The sequence below is a fragment of the Branchiostoma floridae genome, chromosome 8 (assembly GCF_000003815.2).
Source record: "Branchiostoma floridae strain S238N-H82 chromosome 8, Bfl_VNyyK, whole genome shotgun sequence".
NCBI lineage: Eukaryota > Metazoa > Chordata > Leptocardii > Amphioxiformes > Branchiostomatidae > Branchiostoma > Branchiostoma floridae.
The window spans coordinates 6,029,105-6,055,176 of NC_049986.1; the positions used below are offsets into that span (position 1 = coordinate 6,029,105).

Below are 26,072 nucleotides of genomic sequence, written 5' to 3' on the forward strand. Positions count from 1 at the left end.
TGTACCACTGACGAAAACCACGTGGGGGCGTTAGCTTGTATTTAAGTAGACCTATACTTATGCTGACGGTTTAGACTGAGATATTGTCTCGGCATGTGTCAATTATTTCTCATTTGACTTAATATTAAAATGTTGGATTATATGTAATTGAACGTGGCACAGCATTGCTATCCAAATGACCCCCCCCCCCATCTTTATAAGTAGCCATCGCAAGGCTAAGCGTTGATTTAAACTTTGCCCTAACTGACAGATGAATCCAGAAAGAATATACCTTTCGAATATCATTTTTAAATTCTTCACATTTGCAAAACTAGTTTACAATCTTTTCATTGAAGATTTCCAATGAACCCTCTCTTCTGTGCAGATGTATATAATGTATAAATATCTGTGTGGGTTGCAAGGTGTGACACATTGCTTAACACAAGGGATTCGGTTTTTGTCATACGTTGCCAATGTATATAACGGTAGGGTCTAACAGGTGATTTTTGCATGTCTGCAACACGACTAATGGATCTCTTGGGCTATCTACTAACACGTATGAGAATGAATGCTTTGAGAGAGAGGCTTTGAGAGGCTTTATTTTGTCGATTAGCTGTGATACAAAATTGTAAAATGTACACTGCTAATCTTCCTGGACATAAAAATGCACACATGACAGAACGTAACACAATCACATATTTACAATTATGCTTGAGAAAACCCGTGTCAGTTTGCCTTAGTATTTTAGCCTACCTTCGGTAAGGTCAAAACCAAGAGGTCCCTGCTTTAAAACCTTGAGAAAGGCACTTTACACGACTTTCTTCAATCCACATAGCTGTAATTGAGTACCTACTAGCTTCAGTCAGGGCCGTCCCTCGGATAGGACGTTAAATGGAGGTTTTACGTGTTTTAGTAGAGCCACATCTCCACACGTATTTATTATAAGAACCCACCACACTTATAAAAAAAAGAGAGGGTTTTTCCCGGTCACGGTGCGCGGATCAAACCTTACAGTCTGAAAATGTGATTGTCGACATTTTTGTCAATCCTTCCACAAATGTGGTAAAGCTAAATGAATGAATATATTTTTCAGTTGTTGGTCTCGGGGTGTTTAACCGACCCAGTATGTGTTTCTGTCAGCCTGTCTTCTTTGCTAACCTTTTTGAGTAGTTTTGACCAGAACGTTGTGACCGACTCAGTAAAAATTCCCCGGTGTGCGCTAATGAACTTGGTCGGCGGGTTGCACTCCCTGCACCGTAGAGATGGCAGCGAGCTCCCGATGGTATGGCTAACGGGGTACTTCTTACAGCATATGCCTGTATGTTGTTAACGCTAGATGGTTTAAAGAATTCTCTCAACACAGATGCACCTTACATGATACCGCTAAGCAACGTTGTAGTAAAAAGACATGTACATCATGTGCCCCCCTCCCCAACTCCGATATACACGTGTGTCTATATTACCATAAGGGTCAGCTGTTTTGAGAGACTAGCGGGGTTAACTGCGGTTAACCAAAAACCGATGAGGCAAGAAATCTTTCTCAGTAGGAACCCGAGTCTTCAAATTTCATATCATTCAGCATGAAAAAAACCATCACGACGGGTTGGCATACTGCGCCCAGCATGAAAAATTCATTTGTTACCATTCTTTCATTTCTTTTCGTGACCTTAATTTAATGAAATGCGGCCTGCAGGACGATTTAAACTTCTCATATTTAAAGAAATGTTAGATATACATCTATAAGATGTTTTCCTTGGTGTAGTTATGTTGCGGTGCGCGCGCGCGCGTGTGTATGGAAAAAGGAAAATAGTTGTCTAGTAGTTTTCTGAAACAATTTTATGTACATAGTGCAGGACACCGATGAAGGCAAAACCGGTGTCACACCAAATACTTGCCAAGTGATGTATTGCCCCGGCGTGGAGATATTAATGTTAGGGTCGGTTTAGGATTAGGTTAGATACATAAGATACAATACGAAGTACCAGTCTTATCAGGCCTGCGAGAGGGCTGGGACCGAGGCTGATACGGAATACACCGTGTTAGATTTTATTTATGTTATACCCACCCTAGAAAATATTATGTTTTGATGCTAGTTACATGTACGTTAGAAACTTGGTTCAAACCAATTATTTAATTTTGCGACACCGGTCTGTGAATGACTTGATGGGGGTTGTAGTTAGATAACGGTAAATGGCTATATGTAGGTTAGCGTTAGAATTATGTTCAAGGTTAGGTTTCAGTAGAGCGCTTGGGTTATGGTAGAATTTAGGGTCAGGGTTAGTCTCTACGTCGCTAGAAAAAGTCTGCGCTGATTTCTGCTTCTATATTATCACGCCAGAAGAGTGGGACATACGTCATAGGTATACTCGAAAACCCCATTCAGTGCCCGGTACTTATTTAGCAAGTGGGACTTATTTGGTTTGACACCGGCGGGCAGTTAAAAGTGTATCAAATCCGCGGAACTGATACAGAAGCGTTAATGAACTTGAAGTAGTGTTTGTGACAAACCAAAAGATTTACCACGAACTTGATTTGTTTTACCCTTTGATGTGGGAAGATAGTCTCCACCGCACTTGACCTTGACTGCGATTTTCTCTCTGAAGTAGGTTTTCATGTCATCGACAATTTGAGTTCAAAGCGGGCGGGCGGTTTGATCGTCTATGGGCCGTACGGTTGAACCCTCTCCGTTCTAACTCTGGAAATGTATACAACACATTCCGTGGGAAAAGTAGTTAGGCCTTGCTGATTTAATTATATGGATGTCATCCCCTCAGAACCCAAAAGTTTGGCCAATAAAAGTTGCATTCATTATGAAATCTGGGTGGCCAGGAAAGTTGAACAATTGACTCAACACACATAGTATGCCAAACAATAGATTTTTTAACTTTAGTTCTTTCGCGTCTTCTTATAAAGACCTTAGAATTGACGTTGGCATTCTACGTTTTCTGATTTTTTTTTTAATATACGCTATGTATTTATTAATTTTGCGCTTTACAGTATATATGAGACCTTTTTTGGTGGGGGGGGGGGCGAAAAGCCGATCGAAGTGAGCACAACATCGGGACAAATCAGCGGTGCCAAACCCGTTACCTCCGGAGTTTGGGTCAAACACCTTACCGATTGCGCCATACGATGCCACAAATATTTTTTTTTAATGTAGTTTTTTTTTTTTTGCTAGGACGAAACAACAGACTACACTAGCCGAGCTCAGGAACTTAAAGTGGTGGAAGACAGTTCCTACAGCGAGTGGAGTATATGGACGGCCTGCTCCAGAACTTGCGGAACGGGGGTGTCCTTTCAGCAAAGAAAATGTCTCACGGTCAAGTAAGTAAGGGCATGGTCGTCATGCATGTTGGTCGTGCGATCGTCGTACGATCGCTAATTTCGGGCATTTTTAAGGACAAATATGTACGTCTCCTGCAAAGTGTGGTTGGATCCATGTCGGAAATTGGTTCTGTCACGGCCTGCTTGAAAATTCTATGACACCAAAATCGTACGACGATCACACGACCTATGTGACTGCGCCCTAATGTATTTTCGTATGCACCAGAAAGTAGTTCATCAAGCAACTGGATATGGTTGATCAAGCAACTGGTTAAAGTTACACTGGCGAAAACTGGTGGATTCCAGTTGAAATGTCTGACCGTTTCCAAAACCATATCGAGTTGCTTGAGTAACTACTTTTCGTTGTATCCTGTTACCTGGATGTCTAACTTACATCGACGTATTTTCGTATGCTTTTATTCACATGCTTGTTCATCCATAAATCTACTCATTAATCAATTTATTGATTTATTCAACCATTTACATTAGTTATCGTTTATTTACCTATCATTCATTCATTCGTCATTCATCAGCGTTTTATCTAATTTTATATTTATTCTTTCGAGCTTCAATGCATACGTAAATTGATTGTTTTATTCAAATCATTCATCTGTATCAATATAAAATTCGTTTCAGATATCATCTTAGCATGTATTCTTAAATTTTCATGTAAACCTTGCTCCCTGTCTGAAATATTGTCTAACTTCTTCAGAAAGTGACCTATTTAGGGATTTTGTTTGTTTGTCATTTGTTTGTCACCAGGAGGTACATGTAATACCAAATTTATCTGTTGCTTGTCCTTAAAATAGTCATGTTGGCACTTAACGAAACCACCGGTATCAGGATAAGCCCCTCTCCCCACCTAGCTAGTAGACTGGTCAGGGTCAGCAGACAAGGCCTCCGCCAAAAATAACAAACCATCGCCGAGCCGTCATCGATCAATTTCAAGTTGAAACGCCTGTTTTAACCCTGGCATGCGTTAAAGCTAGGTCAGGAACACATACAGATTTTTATCTCCATGAATAATAGAAATATTTTGTGCGTCTCTTAGTGTGTGTGCACGTGTGTCACAGTGTGTTAATGTGTTTCCAGATTTTTGTAGTCAGCATAACTCATGAACCTCTTGATGGATAATATTTGGTATGTTGGTAGACGTTGAGATGACAGAGGTCGGTGTTGATTTCCGGCCCCCTAGTATGTGACCTTGGTACTGCAGCAGAGCCTTTTTCGTATTTTTTTACCTAGACATACCATGGTCTTGTCCTAACGGTTTTTTCTTTGACACCAAAATATTGTAAAATTGAGGAAATAGAAAGTTAGACTATCTTTACCCAGAGCGATTTAATCCTATTGCAAACTAAAACAAGGTATTAACACACGTGAGGGGAAAAAGACTGAAATCAGTTTAGCGTACTAGCACCAATAACTGCCACCCTTCCCAGTGAAATCATTCTTCAAGTCACGTTCCGCACATGTGGTAGAAATAATCTGACAGGCTTTTCGTATTTCATATTTCAATGTCCCACATCGCTGTCTGCACGTGCGGTTATAATACACAACATATGGACTTCTATGTTGCTTATCACGGGGGGGGGGGGGCAAGGACAAGTACTCCCGTTGTCACACTAGGAATGATACAGGAGCAAGACCATACGTTCCCTACACTGCCCTAAAGAAACATGCTAACCACTTACCGTTAACCGTTATTTTGTACGACAGGAGGTTAATTCCGATTGATGAGGTGCACGTCAGCAGTGTCTGCTACGGGGGGAGAAGACGGTACAGAACGTGCAACCGCCAGGTAAGTTATCGAATACAACCATTTTTTAAATTTATTTTTTTATTTTTATTAAGAACAACAACAACAATGGTACATTTGTCAACCACTAAGACTAGTGTTTGTACAGTCGAGTACTATTGCACATGGAGGGATAACATATACTGGTGTGTCTGGACGAATAACATGTGTAACTTAACATGCAGTACATGGGCAGTGGAACAGTCAGGAAAGACAAATACATGTTGTACATTTGTCAAAATATGGGAAACCTTAAGGAATATGTACAGTCTGTTACTACACTATGATCAAACATGGAGTAGTCTAACAATAGGTGGGGTTGATGCCAAAATATCAATAGTAAATTTGTCAATCAATCTACATTAGCTGTCAGTCTAGTATTGTATATTCGAATACAACGATATTCAGACCGGGCTTTTGGGGTCAATCTGTGACGAGGGGGGGGGGGGGATTCTTTTAAGACCCGCGTTTGAATCTCCTTTATCTCCTAAACGGTTTATCATATGGTCAGAAAAAAATAAGAAAATGCTGTAAAACGAAACAACAGGGGTTGATAGAAATTTTACGACATTATGATGTGATATAACGTCAAAATTTCCTTCGATGTGATACAATAGAAGTAATGTTGCAAGAACCTAGGATAAATTGTAACTTTAGAATGCTGATGCCGTCCTACATAATACCATACTTAATTTAGATATGTTTGTTTACCTACCCTTTATTAAATGCATAAAGTTATATTTCAATTCCATTAAATTCAATTCCAGTTATGTCCACTGGGAAGTCGAGATTTCCGGTTACTGCAGTGCGCGGCGAACAAGGGTAGCACGGGTCAGGACTGGACTCCGGTCTACACTCCTAAACCTAACAGAGGTACGTGTTAACAAACTGGGTTTATTTCTATCATTGTTGTTTGTTGGTGGGCCAGCTACCCCCTCTTTACAGCAAGGGGCCGAATTGAAAGGAGTTTACAATATGTGGGGGTAAATCACAAGGGTTCGGAGTGGCACCATTCAAGTGACCTCAATACGACAGTTAGGAGTGGCTGCCATTCAAGTGGTCTCAGTACCCAGTTGCGGCCATATTGCTGTAGGGTTTCATCCACTCGCACCGGAATGAACCCCTACTCTTTTCGATAAGTATGGATAACTAAGTAAGCAAACTCGAGATGTCGAATATTGGACCTCGATGTAACGTCCTTTATTTCTACTACTGCCAGTCAGACTGTCGTCCTACTGACCTAAATATCATATACTTACTAATATCATATAACAACATCCAAATACAACTATTCAATCTATACAATTGGGTAATAAAAACGGAAATTTACTTCTGGACGTTTTGAGTGACATCCATCACTCGCCTTCAGTGTCGCTAGAATGAACTGGTGGAACAATTCAATTCAATTCACTGGAAAAGTTCATCCAGTCGTTCATCCAGTCGTAGAGATTGTATTGTATTTGAAAATCGTTTACCTGGATGTCTAACCTTCATAAACGTGTCATATAACAACATTTTCACGTGTATTTCAGGGCACAGGAGACGAGGTAGGGGATGGGGGCGCACCACATCAGTCAGCCCCTGCGAGTTAAGGTGTAAATCCCCAGATAACCAGGTCCAGGACTTCGGACATGTTCAAGACGGAACTCCGTGTTATCAAGACTCAACTGATATCTGCATAGCAGGGAGATGCCAGGTATATTAACGTGTTTTTTGTTGTTGTTGAAGAGGTTCATTAGCCGCGTATGCATACAGTTACTATCAATTTTCTTCCAACAGCGACTGTTTTAAAGGTGGAGTACGTACCTCCATATTTTCGATGTCTAACAGCACATCTTGATCACGGAGAATGATCTAGTCTCGATCTCGCGAGAGAACACGAGACTAGACGAGGCTTGCATAGATTCTGTCTGGAAGAAAAATTAGTAGTAGCTGTGTTTTTTTATTTACATGTAAAAATATGATGTCTTTATTGTTGTCTCAGAGGACTTGACGTTGAACGTATAAGCCCTTTTACAGAGATCAGAACGCATGTGCGGCGACAGGAATTCTAGGTAATATGTCAAAGGTAAATGCCCCGAAAAAGAAAACAAACCCCGTCTCGGCGTTGTTATGCAAATCGAAACACAATGGTCGAGACAATGACTGTTTTCATTTTCATCATATAGAATTTCATCATCATCATATGCCTACTAAGAGAATAGTGAACAAGATTATTCTATAGTTCATTAAACTGTATATTATTACAAAGAAAAACAAACAAAAATGATACCCAGAGATGCTGCCAAAAATGCGAAAAGCTGTCTTAGTGGAGATAGTAAATTCTATATAGATCAGTATGATTTTCATGATGTTTGTGATGTTCGAATGACACTTGTGCTATGTTGTAGCCTATAGGATGTGACGGGGTCCTATACTCAAGAAAGGAGTATGATCGGTGTGGTGTTTGTGATGGCGAAGGTGACACGTGTGAGGTCATCAGGGGTACATTCCAGGAAACCATTTCCGCTTCCGGTGAGTAAATATGAAATGTTTTCACGTCCTCATTAGGTGTTACATACATTTTCGATTTTGCACACTCCCTCATTGGTAATTGACTATCTGATCCGTAATTATGATGTCATTATTTATCATTATAAATGTTTGATATAATATTCTTAAATCAATATCATTTATTGGCTTCGGTTCGGGATAGCTTTGCAATCCGCATACATTTTCTCCTCTCAGCATGTCTTCTTTCTTGCTCTTTACATGTTCCGAAAATAAATTTTGAAATGTGCGGATGAATTAAGTCAAATTCAAATAAAACCCTGCGGGTACGGTGCTATTTGTGGGCACAGCGGGGCCCCAGATTTTCTTTTTTTTTTCTAAAAATAAAAAACTTGGCCTTGATAAACAGAACATTTAGACAAAAGTACAGGATATAATGCAACTTTGAAAACTAACGTTTTCGTCTGTTAGCTTCATGGAATATTATTGTATTTTTTTAATTTCTAATTGTTCTTACTGCAGGTTATACATCTATTGCCCAGCTGCCAGTAGGCTCCAGAAAAGTCAACATTATTCACCAACGGACCAACGCAACATATCTCGGTGAGAGACTATCTCATGGGCATATGGGAATAGATATCTTATCAAACAATTTTATCCTAACGATAATCAAGCTTGTTTGACGCATGCGATATACAGTTTCTCTGTTTTTCTAGATAGTTGGTGAATAGCAGGGTTATTAACTTTTTTACATACAACTGCATGTTTGTCCACAAATCAAGAGTTAACATTTTAATGACCACCTGTCATCTACTTTTGTAAATGATTTCTACTTTACTCTGCATTGCAGCTAGGTGTCGCCACTAACAATATTATTCCAACCGTAAAGTTCTGACGCATATATAATGTAACAGAGCACAGTATTTTGTCTGAGATCCTCAATAATAGGTCAGGCATAAAGTAATACTTGCAAAAGCCGAAGTCATCATTCTGTACACAACCGTGGCAATGGGCGTAAAATGCTATCAAACACACAAATATTGTTTTATCTTAATCAAAAAAGAATCTAACAAATAAGAAGCCATTACATATATTTTTTTTATTAGGCAATAAGGCATAGCAATGTCTATATCACATTGAGTTTGTTATCAACAATAAGCAAGAAAGTAAATATGATTTCTTTATTGCTGATTTCAATGTCGCACACTTAAGCCCTCAGGAATGGCAGTGACGATTTCTACTTAAACGGGGACTTCGTCATACACCCAAGCCCGAGATCGCTTCTGGTGGCGGGCACGGAGCTGCACTACACACGCGAGGAGGGAGAGGGCGCCGTTGAAACCATTACCTCCGACGGACCAACTACCGAAGCTTTGCACGTATTGGTAAGCTGTGACTGTGTTTTCGTAGACGAACTAAATCACTCCTATTACGGGTTTATATTCTAACAAAAAACACTTAAAGCTTCTAAGTGGCTATTTAGTCTTGTCTTGAAGATGTTAAAACTTTTAGTACAGACAACTTTATTAGGTAACTGAAGGGATTCCACATCTTCACCGTTTTTGCTGCATAGGATCGCCTAAGAAACACTTATACCTTGTTATAGCAATGTTCTCTTTTCTCTATAGGTGCTCCATGCAAGTATTCCTGGTTGAAATATTTCCCTTATATTCATGATGTTATATAATTGTGCATAACGTACAAGCGTGTAGCCTGTATTTGCACAATCTCTCACTGGCTGGGGTTACTGACCCCCTCCTAGGGCGGCGGCAATTGTAGGGCCGGCCGCAAGGAGCGCGATTTTAGTCAGGCTATACAAATGTTTCGTGCTTTCTCATTTTTCTTCAGCTGCTAAGTGCTGCACCTAACGTATCATCCGTGACGAGTTTTGAGTACACTATCCCAAGGAAACCCGTTCTGAGACAAATCACTGTCTTGAGGCCATCTGAAGAAGTCCGCCAGCCAGTCAGAGTACTTTCAGAAGAAGAAGAATTCCTTGGAGGACCCTCTAGGGGGTTTCCTGTATACTATAAACCACGGTCCGAAACATCAGCACCTAGACGGGTCATACACAGAGGTATGGTGTGACGTGGTGATTTGTATTTCTTTGTTTTTCGTAACCATTAGTGATTTATCTTCATGTTATGTTTTTCGTTAAATGAGCAAGGGCATATATTTTTATGTCTCTACGTAGTTAAGAAAATACACTTTGGAACCATTCTAACCAATCGCAATGTAATTATGTATAGGCATGCCGTATTTGATTATCTGAATTCACTCAGCTGTCAATTCTTATTTTCTAATTTGCTTTTGGACAGACGAGGACAATATGGCACTGCACTCAAGTTATTAACTAACTAGTATATTGACAGTGCCACATACATAGTTAAGTCATTTCTTTTACCTCGAGCTCCCCGACAGAATTCAGGTACCCATTTTTACACCTGGATGAAGTAAGGAAGGTCGTGTGTTAAGTGTTTTTCCCAAGGGCACAACGTCGGGGGCACGGCGGGTAGCGAATTTAGGACCTCTAGATTCTAAGCCGAACGCTTTACCGGTTACTCCACACACGACGCCACACGAAGTCTGTATTCAATAGTGTGCCCTAACTACGAATCTTTGTTCAAACGTAGCCAGAGCCTCTGCCGAAGCAGTAGATGAAGACCAGGCATCTGAGGACCCCCGTCCGGTGATCCCCGCGACAGTCTCCGTACCCCTCACCAGACAGCCGGCATCCACGGCTACCAGACAGGCAAGGTAACACGATCTCCTCAAACATCTCATTAACACGAAAACATTGCCATAAAACTAAATTTGTAGATATAATATTTATGATACAATTTAAAATTTTATAGCCGTGCACAAAAATAAAGCGCTCACCAACAATCTGCTCATATCAGTCCTCTGACCCTTTTCAAGTTGTAATGATTCAAATCTCAAATGTCACACATCTAGACCGGAAGTGTGACGTCAGCAAAGGGTCAAAGGTGCTTAGGAGTCGATATCGGTCCTCGTCTGAATACAATACTATCGCTGCCAAATGAATGTGAAAATGAGTCGATGAATATTTTAAACCACGGAATCGATATAATCGTTAATTATATAAGTAATGTTATCCTACTTGCACTTCTTTGTTTATTGACATTATCAATGTAGTATCGTATGTTTTCCGTTTTATTGTAGCACTTCAATACCGCGGCAGAGCATCACAACTCCGGATCCCAAAAAGTACCGTTGGAAACTAAACGGAAGAGTGACGCCTTGCAGCACAACGTGCACGCCTGAATTAGGTAATAAACTGCGCAACAACTCATTTTTTTTTAAATTGGTATACATATAAGACAAGACACAGTGGTAAATGCACTCTAGCAAAGCTAATATCAACATTACTACTAGGACATTTAAAAATAAAATGAACAAAGGACAAAACAATGTGAGGTCAAATAAAATAGTAGTACAGCAGTGGGGTGACGGATCCAACAAATATATATATATATATATATATATATATATATATATATATATATATATATATATATATATATACATACAAGATTTTAAAGGAAAATGTTCAATCAATTTGAAAACGGTTGGTCTGGAGTATGTATGTCTGTGTAAGCTGCATTATATGGGTATTTGTTTCTGTTGGTAAAGTGGGTGAACCCCTGAGTAAAAGTTGAGTTAAGACTGGGTCAGACGAAGTTTTCAAATCAAGGGTTAAAAGGTCTTGAAGATTGCAGATCTCATTTCAACAAGCTTTACTGATCGCAGTCCTGTGATCGTACGGTCACTTACCTTATGTCATTATCGTACGATCTTAATCAGTATATAACCAAATTAAACACCGAAAATGGTGTTAGACAGTCTTTTGTATATCACGGCAGCTAAACTTAACAGTTCACATACATAGCTACCTCCTACGTCCTTACAATATCGTTTTATATCTTTAGTAAGATCACACGAAATACCACATACTAAAATATCATAAGAGTCTAGTATCAAATGATAATGCTGACCACAAATTTAAATGACTGAAAGCACAAAGACAGACTGGCAGACACCCACACACAAATACCGACAATAACCTAGGACCATATCTTCATTTCTTTGGAGTTTAAAGCTACAGTAACGCTTGTATTGTTGAAATGTTTGTTGATTTTGTTTAGCTGACTGAAGTTGGTGTCCAGTACTATTGACGAACATTCGTATTGTGTTATGAACCGATGGTGAGGTCATTGATGCAGATGAGATTCAGCCAAACGACAGAGACTGCAGAGCTTACATAACTTTATTCCTTCCCTCAGGAAAGGAATTGTGATATATATCTATATATACACATTGTGATATATATGACTTTCAGGTGTAGTGACGAGGTTTGCCATCTGTGTGGATAACGATATGCGGGAGATACCGGAGGCCTACTGCGATGCCCGGATGAAGCCGACTCCTTCCTTTGACTACTGCGTTGGGAAACCCTGCAAAGCAAGGTAATGACGCATGGGGGCGTATGTGCTCAAGAAAAGTCTATGATGCTAAAAGCCGCTCTTGGCGAACACCTGTTAAATCAGATGCAGAACTAGTAGTTTTACATCTGAACTGAGAGAATTGGTAGTTGTGTCCTATTATGAGTATCCTCCGTCTACATGGACGTCGATTACTGAATCTATTTGAGTTAACGAGAGTTCGTGCAAACCGTAGGGCGTAGGCACAGCTTATCCCTTTTAGAGTCCAGTCGACAAAGGCCCGAAATGTCCAGTGCAATCTTCTATGTTTATACACCTTTCTCACGCGGCGACCACAATAGATCGAAAACGAGATCAATGAGGAAAAAAGACAAAACTTATTTCCAAACCACACAATTTTCCACAATACAACACAAGATCAAATATAAAATAAATTATAACAAGTGGTATATATATGCACCAAAAGATGTAGCAATTTAGAGTCACGTAGACTGCCCTCATAGTACCTTAAGAGTCATTGCAGGAGAAAACCAGGCAAAACCAGGCAGAGGTCGGAAGATGGTGGTCGGCCAAATCAACTCAAACTTTTTATGTGTGATAGGTATGGGGAACTATGAACAGCCATATGATTAAAACCCTCCAGCTATTTTTCGTTATGGCGTTCTGGGGCCCCCCTCTGAGACCCTCCAAAATCAAACTATTGATGACTGAAAATTACTGAAATTGCGATGCCTATTCTGATACTTCTGATTAAGATATGACAAAAAGTTTTATATTCCCATATTTCATGTCTTCTTAAGTTTTACTGACAAAAATTTGAAGATGAAGTATTGAAATTAAGAGGGTGTTACAGGGGGTTACCAGAACCAACGAAAACACAATTTTCAACTCTCTGAATTTCTGTGATATTTAAGGGGCTTGTTCTCCGACAACCAGCAATTTAAATGAATGGTTTTACCTTTACTATAGAGAGGAACATCTACTAATTGAAAATCAAGCGTCGTCTAATTGGGCCATGTATACCACGAGCCGTGAGCGGGGGGGGGGGGGTCTTTATGGGGATTTTCCAGGTTTTTGACTATGTTAAAACAGGTAATAACTGCTCACTATATGGGCTAATGGATGGCAACTTTTTGGTGTCCCTGTGTAGGATCATTGCTTAATTGTCAAAAATGCTTCAACTAATTGCAAGTAATTATTGGGGCTCTGTATGGGGGATATAAGGCTACTTGAAAATGAATTATGCTGGTTTTGCCCACATTTGTTGCTCTGTAAGTCCTCAAATAGTACATAGTACTTACAGAATCATAATGATTACGTATTTACCATGTGGTACTTAATAAAAGAGGCTCTGCATGGGGGTTATCAGGTCTCCACGTACATGATATACTCTAACCGTCATTGCATCAGAACTCTGGCAGAAGCGAGAAGAACTCGGTCAGCAATCTTCTGCGCATACTTTGCATGTGAGATAGGTGGGTTGGGGAATTATAAATTAAGAGCCATCGAATTAAAAGTCCCATGTTCTTTATAGTATAGAGTTATGGATCCCAATGGCTGCAGTAATTACGACGGGCGATGAAGGCAAGTATGATGTGGAGTGTTTTGTCCACATTTTCAACAACTGCCGACAGGACTGGTCAGCTGTCTGTGCTATTCTGCAAAGTGTACTTGAGACCGTCAAGTCCGAGAATCTTTTACTAATAAAAGTGTTTTTGAGATATTGCAGGGTGCTATCACTGTTCTCTGCTGATGTTGTCTCTGCCAGCGATCGGTCAGAAAACTAGCATATCAGTTCTGCGCTTAGACTTCTCAGACCCTCAGGAGGCAAGGACATTTGTGACCGCAAGATAGCATCAATGAAAAACATGATGTCTTGACCGTTGAAGACATGAAAGAAGCGTCGGAGTCCCATGGAGGCATAGAGGACTGTAGAATGGCGGTGACACAAACAGGTGAAGCAAACTAAGAGCAGTGCAAGGCAAAAATGGGAAGGTATCAAGTCATAGAACAATTTCTTGTTTGCAACTGATTGAGACATACTAGTACGAGTCTGGAGAGCCTTTAAATTTGGTGTTGGGGTTGGAGAAGTGGTGAACTTTGTCACGGTGCCACAGATACATGACCTTCCAACCCTGACACATCACCGTTTGGTACCCCACAGTCACAAGTTACATCACAACATCGGCAGTTGGTCAAAGTCAGCGTTGTTCTGCTGCCCTGAGCCAGGATATATGACAGCCTTCAGCTCAGCCAACAAGCTAGAAGACGTTGGAGAACACTTTAAAGAACTGGAGCGGGATTCCAACGTTACATAGTATTATTACATTGTACAACAGAACAAGCAGTGGGCTCAAGCTGTGACTGCTAATGGCTAGGGGTGGGTACCAGTACAGAAAATTCAGGTCCAGGTCCGGCTCAGGTCCAGAGGATCAGGTCCAGGTCCATTCCTGAACCTGATTCATTATGTGAGAACTTGTGAATGGACGATATGCAAAACAATGGTCCATTTTGCTGAAAAAATCTGTATTGTTTAGTATTCGACTCCCACTGGTGTGTGACTGTGTAAAAGTTGGTAAAATTACTATAGAGTGTACTCTGCTTCGCTCTTGTTATTGGCCTCGACCGATAACCCCGAAAACGTGTGGATGCCTGATCATATAATCAGTTCATTTTTCAATCGGTCCAACATCCGGTCCATCGATTTTTTTCAGGTCCGGTTTTTCTGGACCGGTGCAATGAGGAAAACCGGTATTGTACCGGTATCCAGCCCTACTCATGGCCCTGGCCTATCCTCACAGTCACAAGGAGAAGAATCCGGATTGGGCGTCATACCAAGTTGTCAATGAAGGCTAGGCAATCCGGACGAGGAAATGCGGCCAATGGATGTCAGACAAGATGAAAACTTAGGCCTATCTGACTGACATTTTCAATCGGGGGCTACGTCTGGGCAGAAAGCTGGTGCCGTGCAAGTGGCCCACGAGATGTGCACAGCACGTTAGGGAATCTGATGGCAAGCGGTTGTTCCAGCCCAGCGAGTGGCACACAGCCAAGCAGATTACAAGCTATTTTACAAGACTTTCAGCAGCACAAAGACAGCAAGAAAGCACAGAATCTGTGGTCACTGACATGGAAGCGATGGATGAGGAAAGCGAGTGGCATGCAGGCCCTTCGAAAGACAGTGTATACTTTAATTCTAAGTATTGACTGCAGTCATGTTGTCATGTTTGAAGACACAAACTTGTGCAAACTGGCTAAAACCAAAGGTCTCAAATCAATAAAGCTAAAGCAACTGAAGTGCATAACAGATCATTTCCATCTACCCATTACAGGTTCTACGACAAGGAAAGTCATACAGGCATTAGAGAATATCCTATCCACATGTAGATGTGTTGATTTTTATTGTAATTTGACAAAGTTTTGTAACATGATTTTTACAATTGTGTAGAAACTCTGTTCCAAATATGTGAATTTTTAGGCCTAGCCACAATTGTAATCTCTTACCCTTTGCAGGTAAAAAATTACATCAGATCCAGCTTATTGTACTAGTCCAAGAAAACTGAATGTGTGCATTTGTGAATATGCATTTCAGCAGTGCGTTTGTGTATTTTGCAGACTGTATGATCCATTGTAATAGGGTTCTAAATGTAGGTTTCTCATAGACTTAATGTTTCTAGTCTGTCCTTATGGTGATGAATAAATGAGCAGTCAGGCATACTAACAAACCATTGGTATACTTTTACACATCGTATTTGGTAATAGCTAAAATTCTTTGTTAGGGTCATGTTTCTATGTTGTAGATTGCCTATCATAGTATGCGGTCATTCATGTGGCCTGCAGTGCAGTAAATAGTATGTGGAGTATACTGATAACCCCCATGTAGATCCTTTTTCATTATGTATTACATGGGGAAAGCACGCTTTGTAAGGGACTTATACTAATTGACGTCTTAGAGATACTTAGATGTGTAAAAGCAGCTTAATTTCATTTCACATACCCTTATATGCCCCATACAGAGCCCAACTGAATAGCAGTAATTAGTTATAGCTTCTTTTGACGGTTAAAAAGACAGAGACACAAATAAATGACATAACTTACCCCATATTGAGCACTTACAGAGCAACAAATGTGGGTAAAACCAGCATAATTCATTTTCAAGTAGCCTTATATCCCCCATGCCTTGCCTTGCCTAGTCGACCCCCGGAGGGGACGGGGTAAGTCCATGCACTACTTCAGCCCACGTCTGCCTGTCTGACATGACCGCTGCCAGGTCCTCCTCCGCTAGCCCGGTATCCCTGGAAAGCAGTCTCGGGAAGGTCAGCTTCCGGGAGTGAGTTTTTCCTCGAGGCCTCCACAAGAGGAGTGAGGAAACTACCTCTTCACTAGCCCGAAGGCAGTGTCCAGCAAACTGTGCCCGTCTCTGTCTGAGTCTGTGAGAGACCCTCGGAAGATCTCCATAAATGTCCCTTATAGATGGGTGCTGCTTCCAACAAATGTTCTGTGCTTTGCGCAGGAGTAGTGTGTACGTACCATCAAGTTTCCTCTCCAGGCGAGTTGTTAAGGTCCAAGTTTCAGCACCATACAGGAGAATGGGCTCTATTACTGCGCGGAAGACTTGTACCTTAAGTTTGTTGTTTATGCTGGAGCGCCAGATCTTATCCAGTTTGTTACAAGCATTCCAGGCCATGGCTTTCCTAATGCTTAAGTCCTTTTCTGAGTTCATAATGTAAGACCCGAGATACTTAAAGTCCTCGACTTCCTTTAGGCAAGTTCCAGATAGGGATTTGAGATCAGTTGGTGCAATAGTAATACTTGTACTTGTTTTTATGAATTCAGTTTTTGCTGCATTACAATAGAGTCCAACTTGAGCCGCTGCTTTCTCGAGAGACTGCAGAAGATCTTCAGCATCCTTGACTAGGTGTGCTAACAGTGCTAGATCGTCTGCAAAATCTAGGTCTGTAAGATTCACAGCTAAGTGTCGACTGCTTCTTCTAGGTTGAATTTCTATACCCTTTTCCTGCATGCTGTCCAATGAGAGACGTAGTACATAGTCTAGCACTATGATGAAAAGAAAAGGTGCTAATGTGTCTCCTTGCAGGACACCGGCTGTGACCTCAAACGGGCTTGTTTCACCATCGGGAGTTATCACAGTAGCAGTGGTGTTCGTATATAGTGCCTTGATTGCACTGACGATGGGTAATGGTATTCCATACAGACTAAGTATCTCAAACATAATGTTTCTGTCTATGGAGTCGAAGGCCTTTCGGAAATCGACAAACAGTAGTACAATATCCCCCATACAGAGCCCCAATAATTACTTGCAATTAGTTGAAGCATTTTTGACAATTAAGCAATGATCCTACACAGGGACACCAAAAAGTTGCCGTCCAGTAGCCCATAGTGAGCAGTTATTACCTGTTTTAACATAGTCAAAAACCTGGAAAATCCCCATAAAGACCCCCCGCTCACGGCTCGTGGTATACATGGCCCAATTAGACGACGCTTGATTTTCAATTAGTAGATATTCCTCTCTACAGTAAAGGTAAAACCATTCATTTAAATTGCTGGTTGTCGGAGAACAAGCCCCTTAAATATCACAGAAATTCAGAGAGTTGAAAATTGTGTTTTCGTTGGTTCTGGTAACCCCCTGTAACACCCTCTTAATTTCAATACTTCATCTTCAAATTTTTGTCAGTAAAACTTAAGAAGACATGAAATATGGGAATATAAAACTTTTTGTCATATCTTAATCAAAAGTATCAGAATAGGCATCGCAATTTCAGTAATTTTCAGTCATCAATAGTTTGATTTTGGAGGGTCTCAGAGGTGGGCCCCAGAACGCCATAACGAAAAATAGCTGGAGGGTTTTAATCATATGGCTGTCCATAGTTCCCCATACCTATCACACATAAAAAATTTGAGTTGATTTGGCCGACCCCCATCTTCCGACCTCTGCCTGGTTTTCTCCTGCAATGACTCTTAACAGTGCAAGATACCATTATATGCATAAATTAAATGCAAATATTTGACAGACATGCAGCCAAGACGGACATTCTTTTCTTTGCCACATTGGCCTCGGTTTCGATCTATCATGGTCGCCATGTGAGAAAGGTAATTATATCATGTTCCCTCTTGCTAGATGGATCACCAGTGACTGGACCGACTGTACGAAGACTTGTGGAAGCGGAACGCAGAAGCGGACGGTCCGGTGTTGGAAGGTGATCTCCCGAGGGTTGGACACGACAGTCTACGATGAACTTTGCAACAGCACTGCAAAACCGCCAGCGACCAGGGAATGCCATTCGGAACCCTGTCCGCCCGAGTGGTGGACCTCTACCTTTTCACAGGTCAGTACATTCTACTAGTGCGTATATCCTAACACTCTGGCTATACAATTACCCTTACGAAACCGGGCTGAGGTCTCCACATTTGTGGGTATATGGCCTCTAACCGGCATTCACCCAATCAGATAAAAAATCGGCGAACATCGATTCTCTGATTGGTTAACAGCTGGTTAGAGGCTACGCCCACAAAAGTGGAAACCTCATTCCGGTTTGACTATATTGTTTGGCTCGTGAAAGTAGGTCTTCGTAAAAATCCTTGGGGTTCTCCTACAAATGAAGTGGGCAGACAGCACTCTTAGCACAGCAGGAGTCTCCCGATAGTGTGGCTACCAGGGCTACTAGTTAAAAGGTGGTGGTGGTGGTTTTGTTATTTGATGTGAGCCCAACTGAGTCCATACAAACGGTATTAAACATATAGGACGTAGACAATGCAGACCACAACAAGGCCGACAGCAACACATCGGAAACGGAACCAGAACCGGAATCCGGATTAGTTCTAAATCCGGTATCAGAACAACCGTTTCCGGATTACGAGCCGGTACCGCTACCGGAACCGGAAGCAGAGACGGAGGAGGACGGACTCGATGTTACTGATCTGGACGCGTGTAGACGTGCCACGTGTGGTTGGCAGTGGGAGATGTCACCTTGGTCCCCGGTGAGAGCGGCATAAAAGGCCATAAAACGCTGGTGGAGGGTTCTACTAATCTTTGAAAAAATCTTTTCTTCCATATGGTCCTGTGTATTCCTTCTTCTTTCCGACGTACGAGGGGCGATCAATAGCATCTGAGTTTGATTTGAAAAGAGCTGTACATCTGAAATTTTGGGGCATATTTATAAAGTATTAAGTCTTTTCAGTCAAGTCAATAATCGCTTTGCAGGCGAGATCAATTTAGGTAAGGGAGAAGAAAAAACATGGAAAATTTGTTATCTGATGTTTACAGTTCAACTTGTTCTATTAAAATTTTTGCTAATGTCTTCCAACGATTGGTTGATTGATTCGTAGATTTCATGGCATGAGGAACATGACCCACAGAGATCTTATCACAGTTAACCCTTATTTTTACCACTAACATACCTATGGATCACCGATTTCAAAATGACGTGGGGCTCAGAGCTTTTCGATCGCCCTTGTTTGTACTGATATTCACTATGTCAACATTCTTTATGCCTCTTACGCTTGTATCCAAGTTCGCTATACATCGACAGATCTTTGAAATGCCATTGGTTTACGTTGAACATCCTTATTCTTCATAATAACATCTATTTCGGAATGTCCTGCAGCCCTACAAGATATGTTGTTCGTTAGATTATCATTTTATTTCTGTGGTGAATATGTCAGTGCTCAGCGCAGTGTGGCCCCGGGACGATGACAAGAGAAGCGCGGTGCTACACGGAGTCAGACCCGTGTGATCCTATCCGTAAGCCCCTCACGGAGAGGGTGTGCAACAACGGGCCGTGCATGGAGACCACGTGGGCAGAGGGCTCCTGGCAACAGGTATGGTGCAACACTTTCAATTAGCATGAATTATGCATATCTGATTATCAAAAATTTAGATTTTATTCATTTATAAAATAACACAAATTTCGTAGCTAAAATACATTGTTAAAACCGAAATTAACGATTTTTTATTTAAAAAAAATTGCATATTAACAACTGGATGCCACGGCATCACGAAAAATGGTAAATCTCCTAACTTTGAAAAATTGTTGTTACTAAATTTTACAACGTTCTGCGACGTTCTGCGACATAAAAATTGGTCGCCCCTCTAGCCCCCCCCCCCCTTCCTCCCTTCCGGTCTGTTAATTTAGGGTTAACAGCTTGTCTGATTAAGGGGTTGCATGGAGTTCTTCGTTGAAATAGATTTAACTTAATTTGGATCCACAGTAAGCTTGGCAATTTTGTTAGCTATTATTTCGTGATAACTAAAGTACATCATTTAATGACGAAATGTTAATTTTGTTGCCCTTCCCTAATGACCTCTATAAAAAGCAGCCGGTAGGCCGATTTGATTAGCTTCTCATAAAAAAATTAATTCCATACAAATGTTCCCGATGTTAAACGTAAAACTATGTATCTTTAAGTTAATCATTGCTATCTACCTTGCACAAAGTTTTTAGTATTTCAGGACTATGATAAATTGTTTTCTTAACGTGTTGATGTGATCCTAGTGCACAGGTAGATGTGGAACTGGCGTCAGTACACGGGAAGTCACGTGTCAATCACGTGACGGCGAGACGCGTGAGGATAGAGCCTGCAATGCTACTGCACGGCCGCTAGATGTCATCAATTGCGGAGACCAAACCCATTGTGGCCCAAGATGGCTGCCACAAGCCTGGCAACCGGCAAGTCTACAATATTTTACATGAGGTTATAAATAAAATATGTCAAATAGCTATGTGTTTTTATGAATTCGTCGGAAAATGTCCCTACGTTTTGCTTTGCACGTAAGTTACAATTTCAAGGTTACATTTGAAACTTTAGATTTCAGTTAAAATTTTGGGCTTGAAGCTTTTGAAGATGGATTTTTGTATGAAATTTGAGAAATACTCTTTTTACAAGTTAAGCCATACTTTCGGTAGCAAAACCTTGCACTACCTGAAAAAAACTGTGATGTTGTCAACAAACACATCTCAAACTACATACTTAACATTACTAAGAAACGAGAAGAAGCCGAACAAATGTATTAGACTAGTTTTAGAATCCATGTTTTAGAAACCATGTGTACTGCATTACTACCTTTTGTATCTATATGCCTGTACTTAGCCTGATAGGGCATGAGTGGGCTACTATTATTATCAATCTTGAGGTACTGCAACAATACCAATTCCATTTCGAATCCAGAATTCGAATTTTTCAAACACTCGGTGCACTCAAAATACGTTTGAATCATTCTATGATTTATGCTTATATGATAACAGTAGAAGCCGGTGTATTAATCCAAGTTATCACCCGGTCTGGAACACAAGTATCGAACGTTATCACAGCCAAAGTAACACATAAATAGTTCTCAAAACTTTCACATTTCTCATTTCAGTGTTCCGCGACGTGTGGGGTAGGTCAGCAGCGGCGGAAGGTTATCTGTGGCGGAGTGGTTAACCGTCAGTTCCGGGAGTTCCGTGGTGAGATCTGTAACCTGGACTACAAACCGCCGGAAACACAAGTCTGTAACGACGTGGACTGTCCACCCACATGGTTCGCTTCTCCTTGGGGACCGGTAAGAAACGGTTCATACTATAATGTCTCATACCAAAGTTTCTTCTACAGTTTTGTGAGTTGGCAAAGAGCACCTTTATACCAAAGGGCTACGATGTTTGCCACAAAATTTAAGACGCAAAATTTATTACAATGGCAAAATTACAGTAAAAAACAGTTTCTTACCGCTTTGTGATGACGACACAATGGTTTCTGGTCAAATTAGAAAGATTGATGCATTCAAAATTTGTAGAAGAACTATGATCGTTGAGTAATACTCGTTGAGTACTGGGGCATCGTCGTTAGTTTAGAACAGCGCTTACATATCGTTCAGTGTAATAAAACCAGCTGCTGCCGCGCAACTTGTCTGCGAATTAAGCTGGAGTGGCACGCTTAAGGTTGGTTATAGTCGATCCAGAAATTCCGGATTCAAGTAAAAAAAAAAACACTATTTTCGAAGTTATTTTTAAATATTTTACCCACCCCCCCTCCCTCCAGTGTAGCACCACGTGTGGAGCAGGGGTACGGGGACGGGAGGTCGTTTGTTACCATGGAGACCACACGTCCACGTCATGTGACCCTGAGACCATGCCTGTCATCAAGATGTCCTGTATGAACACACCCTGTCCCAGAAGAGACGATGAAGGTAAATAGATAAACAAATGTGGGATCGTGTGGCGTAATCGGTAGCACTTTGGGCCCAGTCCAAGAGGTCAAGAGTTCAAAACCTGCTATGTCTTTTGCCCTTTGGAAAGACACTTTACACTGCTTTCCTCACTTTACTCAGGTAAAAAAAAATAGTACCCAGCTTCGGCAAAGGTCGTACCTCGGATAGGACGTTAAATGGAGGTCCCATGTTTAGGAAGAGCCACACCTCACGCATGTTAAAGAACCCACCACACGTTTTGAAAAAGAGTAGGGGCATTTCCCCGTGTGCAATGGTGCAGATCTTTCCGTCTAGAGTTGATGATTCACTTCCTTCACTAATCGTTAATAGCTTAATTATCGATACTTTTTTATTTCCTTTTTCTCGTGCATGATATGATATTAGGGGTGAATGTCTGAATTACATTGAATACGCGATGTTTTTGTCTCAGTATAAAGTGGGCAAAAATATGTTTTAGGTAAAAATGCTGCTGCATGCAATTTTTTTTATTCAAACGGAACTAACAAATATTTGAATGAGTAAATCGCTTTTAGGTGGTCCATAGTTGACAGTCTAGACAATTTCAATTTCCATTTCTATTGTTTAAAATCTCACGTGACAGATATTTTGTCCAATGTACAACAAACACATGTCAACGCGCAAAAAAACTTACACAATTATTTTACCATCGTCACAGTCGACGAAAACTGCATGGACAATTCGGCAGCCAATTGCGAGCTGGTGTTGCGAGTGAACCTGTGCGGGCATTGGTACTACAAGAGGGCCTGTTGCCACTCGTGCAGCAAGGTTCCCACTACACCCAACCCTACAGGCACCGTCATGCCCACCAACTCTTCCAGGACACAGCGGCGCCGGAAAGTACGCATGCGCAGTAGACTTAGTTTCCATGGCGACGACTTTAGGCGTCCATAGCGAGGCTGTATTATGACGTCAGTGTTGTCTGCCATGTTGTAAGGTCAAACCTGGAAGTTGTATATACACATAGGCAATTGCGGTTAAAATACACGTTGCATTACGCAAAATTTTAAACAAGATGGCGGCTATGACGACACTTACAGACAGACAACATATTGATGTTGAACATAAATGTATCCATGAGGAAAAAACAAAAGATTTCGATAAAAAATAGTGATACAGAGAAATAAAAATGTAAACATGAAATAAAAATGTAAACATGAAATTTAGTCCAAAATCAAATTATGTTTGAACTGTTATCAAATATATGTCTTCTCTTAACTCAAATGCGTGATTGTATGTACTTTGCTGAATTACATTTGCTTAATCATTATGTAATTATTATTACATATCATTTTGCACAAATAGAAGAGATTACTATGAATGTAATCATATTTTTTTTGCCTATTGAGAGAAAAGATTGTTGAACTAGAGTTCAACGAACCCATCTCTTCGCCAAATAATCATGCCTTTATTCAAGACTTTAAGGTCTTATTCATGTATTACTAAATCATGCCTTTATTTAAGACTTTAAGGTCTTATTCATCTATTACTAAATAGTACCTACCCCCAAACCCCACAAATGCTACCAAAACAAGACCTGATTGTACAAGATGACCTGATAGTACCCCTGGTCAATCAGAATTTCAAGCTTTTCAGTGTCCAGCTCACGGCTTGTCAGTGTTTCCTCCAGCAAAAACATCTGTCAAACAGATGTGTCCATAGATATAGGTCAAGTGAGATACATGTATATACAAAACAGTTTATTTCTGTTAATTGGCCACTGATTACAATTAAATGCATCTTTCCATGTAGATTATTATTTTAAGTACTCATTCTATCTACATACCAAAAAATCCTGATGATCCGTCAACACGTTCTCGAGTTATTCTCGTTCAAAGTTTGAAAGGAAATCGGTGCCTGCAGTTCCCAAAAAGCCGCTAGGGGGTCCAAACTCACAGCACTTACTCTCTGCCCCAAGGGCTATCTACCACTCAAAAATCATGACCACAGCATATCCAAAACACGAAGTGTCAAAAATAAAAGTTTTGCTGCAGTACCTTAGGCAGTCACTAGGGGGCCCATTATCGAACTTGACCTTCGTTTTTTTGACCCCCACCCACCTACCAAATATCATCAGGATCCATTCAAGGGTTCTCGAGTTATCTTGCTTACAGACAAACGCACTTACATACAAATCCCGCTACAGCGCCGTAGGTAAGAGCCAGGTAAACCATTTTCGCACTTGACCTTCCTCTCCAAAACCGCTACACACCTACCAAGTTTCTTGAAAATCGCCCAGCTAGATTTTGACTTATGCTGCCCAAAACAAACTGCAAAAAACATACCAAGCTCGCTGCAGTACCGTAGGAAAACGCCAGGTAAACCGTTTTCGAACTTGGCATTCCTTTCGACAACCGCTACACACCTACCAAAAATCACAAAGTTCCATCTACAATTTCTCGAGTTATATGCTGTTGACCTACATACAGACCCAAGTCGACAAAAACATACTCTATCGCCATTGGCGAAGAGAAAAATGGTATAATAGCATCAATCTAATAAAAAAATATCTTAGCCATGTATAAGTATATTTGTACTGTATCTAGATTATTTCTAGAATATTTTGTACATGATTTTATTGACAACTTTTGCGACGCAAGGCAGTATAAGAAAATTAACACCAACTATTTGTTTACTTTTGCAGCAGCGCAAATATGGCTTCCAGAACTATACTGATTCTAATAGAAATTTGTTTCCTTGTTATTTTATATTTATAATTACGTCTGGGGCTGTTAGGTGGATAGCCGTCAAAATCGGTGATCAATTGTTTACGTAAACACTTTTTAAAAGTTTTTATACAATTATTTAAGGTATTTATTATGTACAAAAGGTGCCTACTCGTACCCGGATTTTAAATCTACACCTAATGTAAAGTATTTACAGTACGTACGACGTGTTATGTGTGCATTGATTGAAATATTTACGGTGCTATCTTATTGTATATGCGAATAAATTCATTCGTATCTACGATACATTCCACAATATTGCCATGTAAATATTTCTTGTGCTATTATGACGAATTCATGCATCCATAGAATTAAGAAAATAAATTATAAACAGTTCTACCATTCCTTTACATTAACTGTCTTTATCTCAAGCGTTCTCTTACTTTTGCCTTTGTTTGTGTATGTGGTGTACTGTTCACCAATGAATGTGTGTGTAGTGTTCAATCCAAGAACAGGAGTGTTTGAGTGTGGAAAGTTTTCACCACCAAAAACGTGTATTTGTGTGTGGATGGTGTTCAGTACCAAGGACAGGTACGTTTGTGTGTTGATAGTGTTCAGTACCAAGGACGGGTATGTTTGTGTGTTGACAGTGTTCAGTACCAAGGACAGGTGTGTTTGTGTGTTGATAGTGTTCAGTACCAAGGACAGGTATGTTTGTGTGTTGATAGTGTTCAGTACCAAGGAGAGGTACGTTTGTGTGTTGATAGTGTTCAGTACCAAGGACAGGTATGTTTGTGTGTTGATAGTGTTCAGTTCCAAGGACAGGAATGTTTGTGAGTTGATAGTGTTCAGTACCAAGGACAGGTATGTTTGTGTGTTGATAGTGTTCAGTACCAAGGACAGGTATGTTTGTGTGTTGATAGTGTTCAGTACCAAGGACAGGTATGTTTGTGTGTTGATAGTGTTCAGCACCAAGGACAGGTATGTTTGTGTGTTGATAGTGTTCAGTACCAAGGACAGGTATGTTTGTGTGTTGATAGTGTTCAGCACCAAAGACAAGTGTGTTTGTGTGTTGATAGTGTTCAGTACCAAGGACAGGTATGTTTGTGTGTTGATAGTGTTCAGTACCA

General features: G+C 40.6%; 1 protein-coding gene across 1 annotated transcript; it reads left to right on the plus strand.

Annotated features, from left to right (window-relative positions):
* Window positions 1-1,201: 1,201 nt before the first annotated feature.
* LOC118421162 (ADAMTS-like protein 2) lies at window positions 1,202-23,635 on the plus strand. Its single transcript, XM_035828322.1, has 19 exons — window positions 1,202-1,261; window positions 3,158-3,303; window positions 5,023-5,104; window positions 5,869-5,974; window positions 6,634-6,797; window positions 7,492-7,615; window positions 8,114-8,194; window positions 8,804-8,976; window positions 9,440-9,668; window positions 10,225-10,348; window positions 10,775-10,881; window positions 11,952-12,078; window positions 18,194-18,401; window positions 18,817-19,053; window positions 19,738-19,893; window positions 20,568-20,741; window positions 21,434-21,613; window positions 22,090-22,237; window positions 22,935-23,635. The coding sequence occupies exons 1-19, from the start codon at window positions 1,202-1,204 to the stop codon at window positions 23,168-23,170; spliced, it is 2,862 nt and encodes a 953-aa protein (XP_035684215.1). The 3' UTR covers window positions 23,171-23,635.
* The last annotated feature ends 2,437 nt before the right edge of the window (window positions 23,636-26,072 follow it).

Bases quoted from the DNA above. Each gene is read 5' to 3' on its own strand.
- LOC118421162 (XM_035828322.1), top strand. From the start codon at position 1,202: ATGAACTTGGTCGGCGGGTTGCACTCCCTGCACCGTAGAGATGGCAGC. The intron at 8,977-9,439 runs GTAAGCTGTGAC...ATTTTTCTTCAG, and splicing joins CCGAAGCTTTGCACGTATTG to CTGCTAAGTGCTGCACCTAA. The intron at 18,402-18,816 runs GTCAGTACATTC...TTAAACATATAG, and splicing joins GGACCTCTACCTTTTCACAG to GACGTAGACAATGCAGACCA.